The sequence below is a fragment of the Henckelia pumila genome, chromosome 4 (assembly GCF_033568475.1).
Source record: "Henckelia pumila isolate YLH828 chromosome 4, ASM3356847v2, whole genome shotgun sequence".
In the NCBI taxonomy this organism is placed as follows: Eukaryota; Viridiplantae; Streptophyta; class Magnoliopsida; order Lamiales; family Gesneriaceae; genus Henckelia; species Henckelia pumila.
Window position 1 is genome coordinate 155,228,025 of NC_133123.1, and position 17,580 is coordinate 155,245,604.

Here is a 17,580-nt window from a genome sequence, read left to right on the forward strand (position 1 = left end):
GCCATGAACTTCTTTACAACCATGTCCCTGGGAAGTATATTTCTTTAAAAGGTCCTTCTTCAAAGATTTGACGGCATCATGATAGGCTATTCTACCCCAGGGATACTTATTAAACCTATCCAAATCATCTATAAGCCTTAGACATGTACGGCCGACCTTCATGTTTTTTTTTCCTACTCCCCCCACAGAATACATCAGAATAAAAGTAAAGACTAGCCATCTTCAACTTCTCCACATCTATCCCCACAGTCTCATTTTGTCATACGGCAATAATCTTTGTCTCCAAATCACTAAGAAAAATTTGAGACTTACCAACAAAGTGTCTCGAGACAAAGATACTTTCTACATCTGGTAGATCTGTCGGCTCTATACTGCAGCTGAGACCTGTTATTAAACAATACTCTAACATAGAAAATCTAACTGTCCTTTTACGCACGACCATCCAAAAATCATCATTACCGTTATCAACTATCTGGCTACTCATTAGATACCACATAATTTGACTTGAAACATTAAAATCTCGGTGATACCTAACGAGGTTACCAAATGGTGACTGATCAAAAAACGTTGTTATTTCCTCGTTGTTCAGATAGTTATGAATCTTCTGGGCATCTCTTTATATCTCGACTCAATTGTCAATTTCACACGAAAAATTGCATTTCTGCCCATACCTATGAAAAAATAAAAATAAAACAAATATATTAGAACAATAAAAAACAAACACTGAATCAAACAAATCTATGTATCTGGCCAAGCTCAAGTGAAACTCAATCGTGGGTCAACCCAAGGCTTGGGTTTACCCAAAGAAGGCTTGGGTTGACCCAAGCTCTGGGTTTAACCTTGGGTCGACCCAGAACCGAAGAGCTTGGCTCGACCCAAGTTCTGGGTTGACCCAAGTTTTGGGTCGACCCAAGCCTTGGGCAAAGCTTGGGTCAACCCAGGGCTTGGGTCGACCCAAGCTCTGGGTAAACCCAGGGCTGGGGTCGACCCAAGCTACCCAAACCTTGGGTTTCTTGGGTCGACCCAAGCCCTTGGATAAACCTAGAGTTTGGGTTGACCCAGGGCTTGGGTCAACCCAAGCTACCCAAACCTTGGGTTCTTTGGGTCGACCAGGGTGACCCAAGCCTTGGGTCAACCCAAAACATCTAAGACACAAGTTTTTAATTGTAGTAAATATAAATTTTTTAAATATTATCAAATCTTTGTTAGCCATTTGATTCATAGAATTTGATATGTGTTGGATGAGAAAGGATTTAGAGAGAAAAAAAGTGACCTGCGAAAAAGGGGAGGGAGAATGGAGATGAGAGAAGGAAGATGGGTGGAAACTGGGAACGTTGGGTAATGAAATATTTGGGAGAAACAAATAGATTTAAATTTTTTAAAAAAGTTAAACAAAAAAATATATTAGTAATTTAAACAATGAATCCTTCTTTTAAATACGATAGAATGCACCCCCTTTTATCTAAATTTCCCGGGTTTTGGGGTTTTTGACAATTTGCAGACAAGAAATGGAGGAGAGTGAAAATGGGAAGGGAATCGAAGTCCGTAGCTTAACCGGTGAATCTGTTCGGGTGTGTATTGAACCGAACAAGACCGTCCAAGATCTCAAGCTCCTGCTCAAGCAATGCTTCTCTGCAGCTTCTTCATCCAGCAATTTCCATCTTTTCCTTAAGGCAATTTTGAGATCCTCCTTTCTTCTCATAATTGGGTGTACTTTCATGCAATGCTGATGTTAGATACTGGATTTGTTCGTAGCAATGTTAGAGTGTGGTATACCAATGAAACTGTGCTTTGGAAAGATTGAAAATTTAACTGAATTTAGCGCTTTATTTGTCTTTCTATTTGACAAGACTGGCTGGGTGGTATACTTGTATTTGTGTTCAGTTTATTTATGGGTTTTGTTCTGTATTTTTTGTTATATTGTGAAACATTTCTGAGTCTTTCTCTCCTTTTATGGGGGCGGTGTAGGGTGAGAAGTTGAAATTGCAAAGTCAGATTAGTAGCTACTCGATTGGGGATGAGAATTTTTTGGTTATAACGCCTTTCTTGAAGAAGGATAGGCTGCAGGGAGCTAATGCAAGACTGTCAGAAAACCCGAATGCCAGCGAGGGCTTGGACACTGAATCTGCTGATTCAGCTTGGGTTGAATTGATGGAAGACTTGTCCTCTCTGCGTGATGGTTCCAATCTTGACACTCCTCCGGGAGAAGAGACGGAACCTGTTTCTTTTGTGAATGTCGATACTCAGTGTCGGAGGATTTTTTCAAGGCCTGGGGTAAGGTTACCACCTATTTCTTTTTCTTGCCGACCTGGTTCTGAGAAGAAAAATTGACAATTCCTCAATTTTGAAATCATGTTTCTCTCAGCATTCTGAAGTTTCTTAATTCTTAACTGAATTACTGCAGTTTTCAAGTGGAGAGATGAAGGTCAAGTGCAGTTCATTAGAAGATCCTATTATTGCTATGAAGAAAGCATATACCGTGGCAACCAAAACTGAAATAAAACAAGGGAGGAGAAGATACACCGATGCGTCATGCTCTGGTTCACATGAAGTACAATGTCATGTAAGACCACTGTTATTGTTCACATTCTTCTTCACTAGTGCCGCACTCGCCAGAGTATGCTAGCATCTGACAATTTGAGAATATTTATATCTGAACAGTAGAATACGCTAGCATCTCATTGTTCGAAGTTTCCATCTTGGAATTCATCTTTTTTGTAGTTGATTTATTGTGCACATTATTGTGCATGATATATTATTTGTCGACTTAGTTAATATCTTGCTAAGTATAACTCTGAATTCCATGTCCTCCAAATATTGATTATATATCTAAATAAATTTCAGCTTTATGTCTATAAGGTTTGATATGTTATAAATTTATAATTCACTTAAAATCAGTTAATAGATCACACATGGCGATTTAATATATTATCTTGTTTTTTAAAAAAACCCTCTATGCATCGTGATTTCTTTGTAGCATTGTGAATGCTTGAATACTCAATCCATCAGTACTTGAGTAACATTATATATGTTCGAGATATTGGTCCAACTTAAATCTCTGTGGCCCACTTGAATGGTTAAATAACTTTTTCAACTAATTACTTGTGTCGAAGAAAATCTCTTACTGCTCCCTTCTTGGTAAAACAAAAGATATGTTTCTATGACATCTCAATAACAAGGTCTGTATTGCCTACATGCTGTTGCTGCGAGAGGGAACATCAATGGATATTTCAAGAGCTATAGGTAAAGAAAGTAGTTTGAGGAGTTAAGTTCAGTAAAAAAATGGAGTAGATTGGTTGCAGGCCATCGCTGTGGGGGCAGCGGCGGCAGCAGTAAAGGTTTTTTGATAGTGCAGACTGCAGGTTGGGATGGGCCTCGGCCCTCGGATGATGAATAGCAAAACGAAATCTTAGTGGGGGACTTTGTTTCTTAAGATGATAATAATCTTTTTTTGAATTTCAGGATAAGCTGAAAGGGTGAGAATTACTCCCTCTAACAGAAACAGATATATTCACTATATAATTGGGTTCGTATCTATGCCCTGTTATTTTGTCAGATTGATATTCAATCCTTTTGATAATTTCTAAGCTTCCGGTTCAATTTGTATTGTAAGCTTATCTACACGATTCAACGGCAAATATGATAATTTATGAAGTTAATGGTCACCTAAAAATAGGAGAGAATTTTCTATGATCCTTAGTTGGTTCATTTAAGTTAATCACCACCCAGCATCCTCTTATATCATCATCAGTTTGGGGTATTAAGGGAAACTCACATGAGGGTTCCTCTGCCAATTTTTATGCATATGTTCTACTCCCTGGCTCTTCAGATATACCCTGTGCATTATGCGATGGAGTGTGATCAGATAGGTTTGTGATATATATTACATGGTTATCAATCTTACCAGAACCGTGCTTTATGATTATTGTTGGAGCTTGGAAGAATATGAATGGCCATTGTGCAGTTGGCTAAATTATTGCTATCCATTCAATTTAACTATAATGCAGGGGTGGTCCACTTAATCATCAAGCTGTTACAATTTGATAGTCAAATCAACCCCAAACAAATACCGTGACTTCTATGCTCCTGAAATGACAGGACACAAATTTATTGCTGGCTGAGGAAATGGTGGGGCATCTAAAGAGCAGCATAGGATATCAAGGACAGGTTATTATTCTGTCAAAACCCTTTTTGCTATCATGATAATGGAGCTCCTCCCATGATTTGGATATAGCAAACAAATAGATTTAAGCTAGCACTTGTTTATTGTTCACGCGGAAGATCACATCTGTACAATATGCCGATTGTTACATGTTACAGGCCGTTCATATTGAAGAGATTAAAGCACGGAATGCCAACTATGTTGAGATTCCACGCCAGCTCTCTGAAAGTGTTAAATCTGCGCTCAACCGGGTGGGGATTACAAAATTGTATAGCCACCAGGTGACTATTTATGAAAATTTTAATTGTACCCCTTCAAATTCGGGGTTTTCTTTGTGTGTGTGTGTGCGTGCGCCTGATTTGTTCAAGTTTTACAGGCAGAATCAATTCAAGCTTCCCTTGCTGGAAAAAATGTAATTGTGGCAACCATGACATCCAGTGGGAAATCCCTTTGTTATAATGTTCCAGTTTTGGAAGTATTATCCTGCAATACATTAGCTTGTGCTTTGTATCTCTTTCCTACAAAGGTTTGCTTCGTATGGTCTCCATTCATGAGTTACTGGTTCTATCACGATTATGTGGTTTCAATGAATGTGATCAATACGGGGGCATAAAATTGGCATCCCTTGATGTTTTATGCTTGAATATCTTTAATTGATTCAACTAGCCTGCAGGCATTAGCACAAGATCAGCTGAGAGCTTTGTCGGCTATGGCTCATGAGCTTGGTGATAGCCTCAATATTGGTATATATGATGGGGACACTTCCTGGGAAGATAGATTGTGGCTAAGGGACAACGCCCGACTGGTATGCTATCTGGTTTGTTTGTCTCGGATAGCATAGAATGAGTTCCTGCGGATATTTGTCTCATTTTATTTTAATTTCTTTTAGTTAATGTGCAGTTGATTACAAATCCAGATATGTTACATGTCTCAATCTTACCATACCATGGGCAGTTTAGCCGAATATTGTCGCATCTTAGGTATTTTGATTTTTCTGTTTGTGCTACCTTTATGACATTTTTGAGTGATATCGCTAGTTTATTCTTCAATTAATCCAGTGATCTCTCTCTCTCTCTCTCTCTCTCTCTCTCTCTCTCTCTCTCTCTCACACACACACACACACACACACATGTTTACTTTTCATCTGTGTCATACCAGTTATTTCAATATTCGTTGTAGAAACTATTAAATGGTTTAGTGATGACAGGTTTGTTGTTATTGATGAAGCTCATGCTTATAAGGGGACTTTCGGTTGTCATACTGCTCTAATATTCAGAAGGCTTCGTCGAATGTGTTCACACGGTGGGCTCCATGCTTGTAATTAAGTCTGGCCACTTGTTTCTTTTCATTCTTCACGGTTCTTATATATTTGTTGAAAACAATGAATCTAACATTCAAATCTAACTTCATCTACAGTGTATGGCAGCGATCCTTCTTTCATTTTCAGCACTGCGACTTCTGCTAACCCCAGGGAGCATGCTATGGTAATTTTCATCTTGTTGATTTGAGCTCCTATACTGCATACAATGTTCAAAAGTTCATTAATGAGGGGTTTGATTCTTCACCTAATCTACTGGGTGAACCGATGACGGCACTTCTCCAACCCTACCAGTGCACTCATTTTCTGTGTGTGTTTGTGTAATGGTATTTTTATGTGTGCGTTAACAAACAACCATTATGTGCTTAACCTTATAGTTGATTCAATGCAAATTACCACAGCTTAATCATCTTCAATCCCTTCAAACAGTGGAAGAACAATCACACCAAATTCATCACCTGTTTACCGTAGTTGCCTTCTTTATTTTAGTCATCTTCCAGTGAAATTACAGGAACTAGCAAATCTTCCAACAGTTGATTTGATTGAGAACGATGGTAGCCCTTCCGCTTTGAAGCTTTTTATGCTCTGGAATCCGCCCTTGTGCCTGAAAACAGTGAGTTCTTGTTTAGCGGGTCGACCTAAATTCCATTTAATAAGTGAAATTTTATCAATAGATTCCTCCAAAATTTTACCGACTTCAAAATATTATTTTACAGGTTTGGAAGAGAACGAAGAACAGCTTGGGAGCTAAAAAATCTGTTGAAAAGAATGTGGTCACTGGACGTTCAAGGTTTGCACATTTTATTTTCACAGTCCTGGCAAATGTTGAGTTTTTTTTTTGTAATGATTGTCTTCAGTAATGCTCGTCTTAATGATAACCGAGAATGATTTGAGACTGTTGTAGTTTATTCTCAATGTAGCATCACCCTGTTATCTTTAGCAAAAAGGTTTCATATCAGTGTTGGTTATATGCAACTGAAAGCATGAGAACCTTGTGATGGCCTAAAACTTAGCAGTTTATTTAGGAACATACTGGAGTTAAATTAACTGTTCATTTAGGACTTAAATTAACGATTTCAATGTGTCCATTTGTGAAGAAGTTGATAATGCCCTCATAACTGCGATCCTTATCTTGCAGTCCTATTTTAGAGGTTGCTTACCTCTTTGCTGAAATGATTCAGCATGGTCTACGATGTATTGCCTTTTGCAAAACAAGGAAACTTTGTGAACTTGTTCTTTGCTACACGTATGTATAATACTTCATCATTTAGACTGTCTGTAAGCTTTTCTTGCTATGTTATTTTGATTGACATAATGACTTCTTCATATCTTTTGTCTTTGTAAGGCGTGAAATTCTTCATCAATCAGCACCTCATCTGGTTAGCAAAATATCTGCTTACCGTGCTGGTTATATTGCTGAGGTCGGTCACTTGTTTTTCTTGAACTATTAAAGATATTTAATTTGTATCTGTATGTAGGTATTTATGCCTCTTTTTTGGCTTTTCAATTTGTTACGCTTGTACTATAGCACTTGCGGATCTTTTATGTTAGTCCATGCAAATGTATGATAATTTGCTACCTTATCTGATTTTTTCTTTGTTACCTGTGGATATATTCCCCAAACAATCGTTTGAGTGACTCCTCCAGCGTATAAATTTTTCTCTCTTTCTTCTTGGGGGGTGGGGGTTGGGCAAGAAATACTATTTTAATGGTAGGCAGCATGTGCCGTCGTCAAAATTCACTATATTGTGTAACAGGACAGGAGAAGAATTGAGAGTGACTTCTTCAATGGTAATTTATGTGGAATTGCTGCTACGAATGCACTTGAGTTAGGTATTGATGTAGGTCACATTGACATCACTTTGCATCTTGGATTTCCTGGTAGTATCTCGAGGTAATCACTTTACTCTCGCTGTTCTATGGTTTTCATGTCCGTTTTAGTCTATTATTTGAATGTTTTTTTTGTATCTGAATCTAGTTTGTGGCAACAAGCTGGGAGGTCTGGAAGAAGAGAAAAACCATCACTCGCTATATACGTTGCATTTGAAGGGCCTTTAGATCAATACTTTATGAAGTTTCCACATAAACTCTTCAGGGGTCCAATAGAGTGTTGCCATGTTGATGCTAAAAATGAGCAGGTTTGTATAATATGTCATATAAATTCTATATTGTCATGTAGAGCTAGTTTTTTTGGCAATGGTTGAATATTGCAAGTGCTTGTCTTCATAGGTGCTTCAGCAGCACTTATTATGTGCTGCTCTTGAACACCCATTGAGTTTGCTTCATGATGAGAAGCATTTTGGTCCTGGCATAGAGAGTGCCGTTATGAATCTTAAAAACAAGGGATTGTTGAGCACTGACCTGTCACGTGATTCCGCCGCCAGAATGTGGACTTACATTGGGCATGAGGTAATTGTTTTAGTGATGTATCCTGATAAAGTCTCCATTCTAATAAAAATTTGTTAAACCGTGCTAGATTAATGTCTAACCTAAGATGTCAACATTTTGTTAATATTTGATGTTTCATAGCCATTTTGTAATAGATACTTTTACATGTTGCAACCCCCTTCTCCGAGACTTGGATTCTTAACTTGATGTTTGGATAACTCAACCTTGTCTTTTTATCTTTTAGTACCTTTGTATTTAAATTTTGAACTACTCAATTGGTATCTAATCATCTTTACAGAAATCTCCTTCAGCTGTTGTTAACGTTAGGGCCATAGAAACTGTTCGGTTTAAAGTCATTGACAAGATGAAAAGCGAAGTCCTCGAAGAAATTGAGGAAAGCAGAGCTTTCTTTCAGGTTAGAAAATTTTGGAAATTATTATGACATTTTATCTTCATGATTTGAAGTAGGAATCATTTGATGTTTTTAGTCAACTCAATATATTTGAGAAACATCTGGCATTGACTAATTCTTGTTATGGTAAGTATCATTCCTTTTTTTATAGGAAAATTGTTTTTTTTGGTCATGTGTGTTAGTCATTTTGCGATTTCGATCTTCAATGTTTTCATATTTCAGTTTTAGTCTGCTATCTTTGTTTTTTGTTTTGTTTTTTTTCAATTTTAGTCCTTTTCTCGACATGACCTTGATGTAGTATCAATGCAGTGCTGACGTGTATAGTGTCACATAAGCATTTTCGACGAAAAATTACTAAAACTGCAAAAAATCGGAACATGCAGGACTAAATCGAAATCACAGAGGGCCAAAATCACTAAGCGACAAAATTATCGGACCAAAATGCAATGTTTCCTTTTTATAATGCCTAAAACTTATTAAAAACACAATGATTTGTTTGGCTGTGTGATGCCACAATATTATTCATGAATATTCTCATTATTTTTCTCAAAATACGAGTACACACCAAAAATCAATCACCACCTTCGCTTCCATTAAAACGAATCCGATTTATTGGATGATAAAAAGACTAACAGACTAATTATCACATGCAAATGCTGTAAATTCAGTTGTTCCAACCTCATAATGTAGTTGTTAAGCAGCTGGATCATACTAGTAGCACCTATACATTAGAGTCTTTGTGGCCTTGTGGATGTAATATGTATGGATTTTTAAATAATTGAAGGGTTTGCTGAACTTCTTTGAGCTCAATTTTTGGCTTTGACTTCTGTATAGTGTATATATTAAATTATTTACCGGTCAGCAACTTTTCTCTCTTCTTTTCCGGTCCCTTAAAGATTTGAACTTTTAAGATACTATCTAATTTGTGTTAGTTGTTGCCATTGTGATCTGATGTCTTGACTGATATGCAGGTTTATGAAGGTGCTGTTTACATGAATCAAGGAAAAACTTATCTCGTAAATCATTTGGATTTATCGAGTAAAATTGCTTGGTGCCAAGAAGCTGAATTGAACTATTATACAAAAACGCGTGATTACACAGATGTTCACGTAGTTGGAAGTCATATTGTACGTATAAAGTTTGCCGTCCCATTTTCTTTTATTTATTTTTGTATGTTTGAGTGTGCTGTGGGTGTCCATGCACGTGCGCGTGCGTCTTCTGGTTTTGTTGAATAAAAGTTAGTCTGTCTCCCTCGGATAATTTTAACTCAGGAGCTCAAATTTGAGTAGTTTTCTGTTCAAGCTTGACTTCTCCCAAGTCAGAGTGTTCATTGATCTTCTCCATCATTTTTTATCTAACTTTTAACCTAGATCGGTCAATTGGGGGAGTGCTTAAGAAGAAAAAATATCACTGCTTCTTATTTTTGTTCAGGAATACAACCTTTTTAGTTGCAGTAAACCAGTTTTTTTCATCTTTGTATTGTCATCACTTGTTTTCAAATATTCAGTTATCCACTTCAGTTTTGTAGTACCTACATCTGAATTGCATTTTAATTGCAGAATACTTAGCATATCTGTTACGGCTGTGTATCATAACCTATTGCATGCTTGCCAAATTTATAGGCTTATTCAGCGAGGATCACTGGTGATCATTCTTTGAGAACAACCGCTCAAACAAATATTTGCAAAGTAACAACCACTTGGTTTGGGTTTCGCCGCTTGTGGAAAAGAACTAACCAAGTTTTTGATACTGTGGAACTGTCCCTTCCTAATTTTTCCTATGAATCGCAGGTACATTTTTTTTATGGATTGACTATCTTCATACTTTGCAAATGCTAAAATTTCATTTTTTTTACTCTTCAATTTTTTCTTCCAACTTATTTTTGGTTGTAGGCTGTTTGGATTCGAGTTCCACAATCATTGAAGATAGCTGTTGAGACTTTGCAGTACTCATTTCGTGGGGGCTTACATGCTGCTGGGCATGCTATTCTTAATGCTGTTCCTCTGTGAGTTCTCACCATTTGCAGCATCTATGTAATGAAACATGTGTTCCTGTAACCTTTTCGGAGCATGTCTTTTGAATCTGGTAGATTATGATGTTCTTGTTCATCATCTCCATAATTCTGCATCTAACTTCCTCGTCATAACATGGTGTGTAGATTTATCATATGCAACCAATCTGATTTAGCTTCGGAGTGTGCAAATCCACATGATGCTCGCTATGTTCCAGAAAGAATTCTGCTTTACGATCCTCATCCTGGAGGGACAGGCATTTCCGCGAAGGTGTAATTCATTTTTCCTCCTTTTATTTTCTTCTCTTTTTCATGTTTTATAACTAGTTATAGAAGGTGCCTTTCATATAAATTGGGGATGAGCATATTCGAAGTTTGCAAGTCAACCAACCGCTTCCAACAAATTTAACACCATTGAGATGGTTAATATTGTGAATTTATTTGGATGGGAACTGTGTGATAGACTTTAGTTTACGTGTATGGTGCTGTTTTGTTGCAGCACATAAATAGTTGATGATCAAAGAATGATAGTTTACTCCACCTCTCCCCTAATAATAATTTTTTGAGCAAGCTAGTAATTAATATTTGGTTCTATAGAAAAAGTGCCATCAGTGGGCTATATTCCCCTTTGCACCACCTTATCTATCAGTTTTGTATTAAAATTTACCTAAACAAACTTTGAACTCATGTCAGATACCAAACATAAATGCACATCTCCAGAACTACCTGCTATTCTTATGGAGCCAAGCCTCATACACACTCGAGTAAATGTGGGCCTATACCAGAGGTAGGGAATTTCGGCAGATTTAAAATTTTCCCTCTTATTTGATTACTGGAACTGTCATCTGACAAAGCTATAAGAAGCAAATACCTTTAGAAGCAGTCTATAACTATACCAATTAGCAAAATGGTGTGAAAAATTTCCTACAAATTCTGAAATTCAATTGATTTTACATCAGAATGAGGATGGACACATAAATGGAGAGGTATTGGTTGATTAAACATGAGATTCCATGCCATCTAACCCAAGTGTTCCTTTTTTGTTTCAACTAGTATTTTCTTTGTTCTGCAAATATGGAAGTCTGATACCATACTCTGCCATGGGGATAAATATATTTGAATACTTTTTTGGTTCCTTTGCTTTGAAACATTTATAAAGCCATAATCACATGTTCTTGTTAACAAAACTATTTAAATTTGTCCAGGTTCAGCCTCTTTTCACTGAGCTGCTAACTGCTGCTCTAGAACTGCTTACTTCATGCCACTGCTCGGGAGATACCGGTTGCCCAAATTGTGTACAAGTCAGTACTATATCCTCACGCATCATTTTAATCATTTTTATTGTGGCTTATTTTGACTTTTCCAGAACACCGCATGTCGCGAATATAACGAGGTTCTACACAAGGACTCTGCCATAATGATCCTCAAGGTTTGACGTAAGAACTTTGAAAGATAACATTATAGTGGTTATCTAGCTGTAACTGAATTGCCATTGCTTCCACTCAGGGCGTTCTAGCTGAGGAGCAATCCCACTTCGAACAGAATGCGGAGTTTCCCAAAGCATGATTGAAGCACATTCAAGTTTACTCGTCTTCTCAGCTTTGGAATATGATCAAAGCTTTGTACATAAATGGTTCATCGATCAGACTTACAAGTCATACTGTCAATTCTTAGATCGGTCATAATTATGTACTTGTGAACAACATTCATTGATTTGTTATATGTTAGGTAGTTATTTTACAATGTATGAGTTTGTTATTCTCACTGGCGGAGTGGAAACTTCGAGGCCATATACCAAAAGACTACTCGTTGGCTAAAATAGGACAGTAGAGGTGTTGCTCGCCATAAGGACTTGTCCGGGCGAGGAAGCCCCGCATTCTGCGCGGTGAAGCGTCTGCCTGTTTCTTTTTTATTTTAATTTTTTTTTTTTAGAAAATCAAAAATTTCAACGTCTGGCTTTTTCGAAAATTTAAAATTAAAAAATATATAAATGAATGGTGGTGAATATTGTTGATGAATAATTAATTATGTATGTTTTTTTTATTTATTTATGCGTGTAATTAAAAATTATGTGTATTATTTGTAATCATATTTTTGAAAATTATGTATAAGCTTTTAAATTTTAATTATGTGTAATTTTAATTATATATAATTTTATTTTGTTTTTAAATATTGACTTATTTTATGAAATAAAATTAATATTTTAACATAAAAATTTATATTTCAATACCATCTCTGCAACATTATCTAACTTTCATAAATCAGATATCATCGTTAACATTAGTACACAATGAAGTTGCAACTTCGTCACATCAATATTTTCGCATCGTTGAACATGATCTAATATGGTGTTATAATCTTTGAATGTTGAATCACGTTCTTCGAAAAAATTATATTTTTGATGTTGTTGATTATCGATTTCACTATCATGATTTATTTATTAGTTTACATTTTTTCTCCAATTTCACATGTTAGCCATTTTCGATACCGTATCATCATTTTTTGGGGTCTGATAATTATATTTAGGCATCACTTAAGAGTTAAGTATTTGGATAAATATAAACTTTTTTTTTTGAAATAAGATAAATATAAACTTAAATTGGGAAAAAAAATTGTAAAGCTTTACAATAATACTTGAATTGACCAACAATAAAAAAATGAAAAATGCAAATTATTGGACCATTTTTTCTGCCATTTTGCCACTTAAGTTCCGACAATTTGATACATGCATTAATCATTCATGATTTTATTTTTCAAAAATATCAAGTTGATAATTATCTTAAATTTATGTAATAAAAAGAAATTGGAATGCCTCTCAAAAAAAAAAAAAAGAAATTGGAATGTTTTTTTGAAAAAATTGTTATATTTAATTGAGTTTAAGGTAAAAATTTTCGCGGAATGCCTTGTGTGCAACGCTTTCAAATGCAGTGGGTAGATCCAACTTCCTCATCTCCCAAATCGGGAAATCCTGTAACTTCACACTTTTCACGCGGAAGGGAACCGAGGTATTATCTCTTTGAAACTTTGTGTTCTTGGAAATTATCATTTCTGCACTTTTACAATCTTGTAAGAACACCCCTTTTACGTGTTTTTGGAAATGCGGGTTGCCTCAGTTGTCGTCGAATCGTTTGATTTTGTGTGATCTTTGTGGGCTGTGAGCTGGTTTTGTGATCTTGTGGTTGCTTGTTGATTAGCAATAATGATGAAAGGAACAAAAGTCTCTGCTTTCTGAGTTCATATTTTTATTTCGACGTGTAATTCAAGATTAATGACATGGCATTACGGTGGATACAGTGATAACATGTATGTTATTGTGCTTTGTGCATCTTTTGCTAACTAACATAACAAACTTAGTTGTTGTTTTTCTTGTCTTTGCTTCTCTGGGTTTTTTCTTAATTCATTTTATGTTATTTCTTCCCATGTGTATGATGATGAGCACCTGGTTTACTCGCAGATACTTTTAATGGAGAGCTTGGTGGGTTTTCAGATAAAATTGAACCCAATATACTCTCTTGGTGATCCGAAACAAAAGTCTACATTTTTTCCGGCATTAAATCTGAGTGCTGCCAGGAGGGTGTTTATTAGCCCTACCAGGCTAGTAAGAAATCACAAATCCTTTTGTTCGGTTGCTGTTTCTGTTCAATCACAAGTGGCCTCGACGATGGAACATTTTGACAACACAGTTCCCTCCAAAGGTGCAACTTCGCATTGGTTTATAATTCTGTTTTTAGCATGCAACATGTGCATTATGTGATCTACACTTAGTCGATATAATGACCCAAGATTGTGTCTTGGTTCTATATATTTTGCCAAAAAGTTTGATCACTCTGACCAGAACGCTTGCAACCTTTTGCTGACATCTATGACATGGATTGGGCGTTGCTCACACACTTTTTATTTTGATACCTTTCTCTTGCATATTATTGCTCATGGTGGCATAAGATTTAAGCTGATTAATGCATATCATATGTTATTGCTCATGGATGCTGTCTTTTCTTTGTAAGAGATCCTTGAGGTATGGAGAGCTGCAAATGCTGTATGCTTTGATGTGGATAGCACTGTTTGTTTGGATGAGGGTATTGATGAGCTTGCGGAGTTCTGTGGAGCTGGAAAGGCTGTTGCTGATTGGACTGCCAGGTTAGATGGCATTCTTTGTGTTGCAGTTCTCTCTAAAATTTTTGCTTGCATTTTTTTCCAGTCCTTTTTATTTCCTCATCTATGAAATTAGAGTTTGTTTTAGTTTGTTGGTTCTGCTAGGGCAATGAGTGGCTCCGTTCCTTTTGAGCAAGCATTGGCTGCCAGATTATCTCTTTTCAATCCGTCACTCTCTCAGGTGCAAGATTTCCTTCAGAAGAGACCTCCAAAGTACGAACCTTGCATGCTATTTTCTTTTTCTTTTTAAGTTATTTTTGGAATATCTTGAAAATAATGAGTTAGATTTAAAAGGACTGCTTATTTTACATGCATTTGGAGCAAGAAATATTGCCTTGTCATGCATGCACTTCTCGTTTGTCAATACATTAGAGGCAAATAGATATTTTATGCGTTCTGTATATCTTAAAGTGACGATATAACCATCTAGGTTCATCATAAGAATAATAAATGATATACATCTTAACCAAAAGTATTGATGCATGTGGTTGTTTAGACTTTCTCCTGGAATTGATGCATTGGTGAAGAAGCTGAAGGACACGAATAAAGATGTATATCTTATCTCTGGTGGTTTTCGTCAAATGATAAATGTAAGCACTGTAATTTGAGTCTGTGGACAGTTGATTACTCGTGTGTTTTGACTTTTGTGCTTAGAAAATCTATCATGTGAAATTTTTTAATTGACAATGAAGTGAGTGATTGAATATGAATTTCTATTATTTGTAATAATGAATGGAATTTGAATTCATTTCGAGGAGAAGAGACACTGTAATCGAACAGAAAACTGATTGTAGTATATTTTTGCAGTTGAGCATGACTATACTCATGTGTACCTTAAAAATGTTTAGAGTTTTTAGACAAGTAAAGCACAAGAAGATGGAAAGTAATATTAATTATTTGGATCTTGTGTTTTCTGCTTCTAAAATTGGTAGAAATGTTGCCCATTCATAATAGTTAATCTTAATATTTGATACATTGCCATAATGCGGAAGCCTCTTATCGGCAACTTGAACACTTCCCTTGGGAGCCTTTTGAGAAGTAATTGCCTTGATATTTTCTTAAACTTTTAATATGGTAACTCATACTGTGGTAAAATAGTAGGCTGGATTATAATAAGACATTTCATTGGCCTCTGTAAAATAAACATCTTCAGACGGTCAATGAGGACGAAGCACATATTTTGACTTCTAATTAAAAAAGGGCCAAGGTATGTATAGTCGAATGCTAAAGTAAAGTACTTCGGAATTACTAATAGTTTTTTGGTACCATCAAGTCAATTCATGAGGTAGGAGAATGCATGATGGTGCTTAGAATTCACATGTAGTTCACTGCTCTTTTTCTATCCATTCACTAACTACAACCTCAGCAAGATATGAAGGGTTTATGTATAAACATGTGGCTATGGAAACGTATTGCTCGATTTGATTTCTAATCTCAACTTTTTCTATAAAGCCCGTTGCGTCCATCCTCGGTATACCCCATGAAAGAATATTTGCGAATCAGCTTTTGTTTGGAAGCTCTGGTGAGTTTTTAGGATTTGATGCTGATGAGCCAACTTCCAGGAGCGGAGGGAAAGCCACCGCAGTTGAAAATATCAGGAAGGTTGGTTTCATTGTTGGTGTATCTTTATGTTATAAGATCTCTCCAAAAGTGTGATGACTTTTTTGTTTTGTTTTGTTTTGTTTTGTTTTGTTTTTTGTGTTCCAGGCTCGTGGATACTCGTCATTAGTCATGATTGGAGATGGTGCAACCGATCTAGAGGTAAGTTAAATTTCCGTGTCTTGTCAGTAGGGTACTCATGATCTCTTTCCAAAGAGTTTTACTTCGAAAATCGAAATGACGGCCGAGTTATACACTGACATATTATTTATGTCCATGATCTTTCGAGCATGTACTTGTTTTGAGAGTTGGTGCCAACAAGTACCTCCCTCACGCTCTCTAACTCAAGTTCTTGCCGTAAATCATGTGATTTATCTTAAATTTTGATCTCTCTTGCATATCAGCCTCTTGCTGACATCGAGTTTCTTTTTGATGTCATGGTATTAGATCCTGCCAACTAGATTCTCATGTATTTCTTGCTGCAGGCTCGTAAACCAGGAGGCGCTGACTTGTTCATATGCTACGGCGGAGTTCAGCTTCGACAGGCAGTTGCTGCCAAAGCCGATTGGCTGGTGTTCAATTTCAAAGACTTGATCAACTCTTTGGACTAGTTTCTTGCACCCATATCCTTGATTTTCAGCCGAAATCCATTGTTTAGTGTGAACTGTCTCTGGAAAACTTGCTACCCTGTCTATTTTTCGGCTAAATATACTTTTCAATTTTTGTATGGAATGGAGTTCTAGGTCATAATGAAGAATTTTTGCTTGAATAAGAACGATGATTATGTGTTGAATTAATTTGTAATGATATTATTTATTCTGTTTGTATGGGTTATTATTATTTAATTTTTATTTTTTTTTTTCAGATTTTCTCGCTTGCAAGATCCACAAACACACCAATATCTCTTCCTTTCAACCATCACAATATGCTAAACTTGTGCACTTTACTTGTAAATTTAAGTATTATTCGTAATTTTTTTATAAAATATCATTTATCCAAATTTTATATCATCAAATTCCAAAATATATTTTAATATTTTGCCAAATACCAAAATGAAATTACAATTTCATGGATTAAATTTCAAATCCAAATCAAATTTCAAATTCCAAATTCTATGTTTGGACATCCAACTCACTGTTATGGTTAGAGCCGTTAATTTGGGTTATGCTCGTTGGGTTGGCCGTCCGTCACACAATTTAAGTAGGTTGGGTTGAAAAAATTTCAAACCAACTAAAGGTGGGCCAATCCGCGTGGGTTGAGAGCCGAGGCGGGCCTGAAATTTTTTTTTAATGAAAATTGTGAAATTTTTTTGTATTAATTACTTTATATAAAATTTACACGTGTAAAATTAATAATTGTTTATATTAATATTTATTTATGAAATTAAATTTATAATTAATTATAATGATTTTTATTTTATTTATTTATTTTTATTTGTAATGAGCTAACTCGTGGGCCGACCCGTCTATCCCGTAATCCACCTTGAGTTTGGCTGGATTGAGGATTTTCAACACGCTAAGATGGTGGGACGGCCCTTC

At 36.0% G+C, this 17,580-nt stretch overlaps 2 protein-coding genes across 4 annotated transcripts; both read left to right on the top strand.

The window, feature by feature from the left end:
• Window positions 1-1,478: 1,478 nt before the first annotated feature.
• Window positions 1,479-12,286, top strand: LOC140860381 (uncharacterized). 2 transcript variants are annotated; one of them, XM_073263386.1, is made up of 25 exons: window positions 1,479-1,673; window positions 1,969-2,274; window positions 2,405-2,563; window positions 4,099-4,167; window positions 4,321-4,443; window positions 4,539-4,688; window positions 4,836-4,967; window positions 5,063-5,142; window positions 5,361-5,464; window positions 5,579-5,646; window positions 5,992-6,093; window positions 6,197-6,270; window positions 6,619-6,726; window positions 6,826-6,901; window positions 7,238-7,374; window positions 7,459-7,618; window positions 7,710-7,889; window positions 8,167-8,283; window positions 9,252-9,407; window positions 9,903-10,070; window positions 10,173-10,285; window positions 10,439-10,562; window positions 11,497-11,592; window positions 11,658-11,720; window positions 11,798-12,286. In XM_073263386.1, exons 1-25 carry the CDS (start codon window positions 1,509-1,511, stop codon window positions 11,855-11,857), a joined length of 3,090 nt encoding a protein of 1,029 aa, XP_073119487.1. In that variant the 5' UTR covers window positions 1,479-1,508; the 3' UTR covers window positions 11,858-12,286. The 2 variants fall into 2 exon arrangements, with proteins under 2 accessions (XP_073119487.1, XP_073119488.1); XM_073263387.1 differs by having other exon boundaries at window positions 5,370-5,464.
• Window positions 12,287-13,141: 855 nt separating this feature from the next.
• LOC140864325 (phosphoserine phosphatase, chloroplastic-like) lies at window positions 13,142-16,887 on the top strand. 2 transcript variants are annotated; one of them, XM_073268434.1, is made up of 8 exons: window positions 13,142-13,296; window positions 13,746-13,986; window positions 14,296-14,428; window positions 14,549-14,656; window positions 14,940-15,033; window positions 15,896-16,045; window positions 16,151-16,204; window positions 16,528-16,887. In XM_073268434.1, exons 2-8 carry the CDS (start codon window positions 13,755-13,757, stop codon window positions 16,651-16,653), a joined length of 897 nt encoding a protein of 298 aa, XP_073124535.1. In that variant the 5' UTR covers window positions 13,142-13,296; window positions 13,746-13,754; the 3' UTR covers window positions 16,654-16,887. The 2 variants fall into 2 exon arrangements, with proteins under 2 accessions (XP_073124535.1, XP_073124536.1); XM_073268435.1 differs by lacking the exon at window positions 13,142-13,296 and adding an exon at window positions 13,377-13,594.
• The last annotated feature ends 693 nt before the right edge of the window (window positions 16,888-17,580 follow it).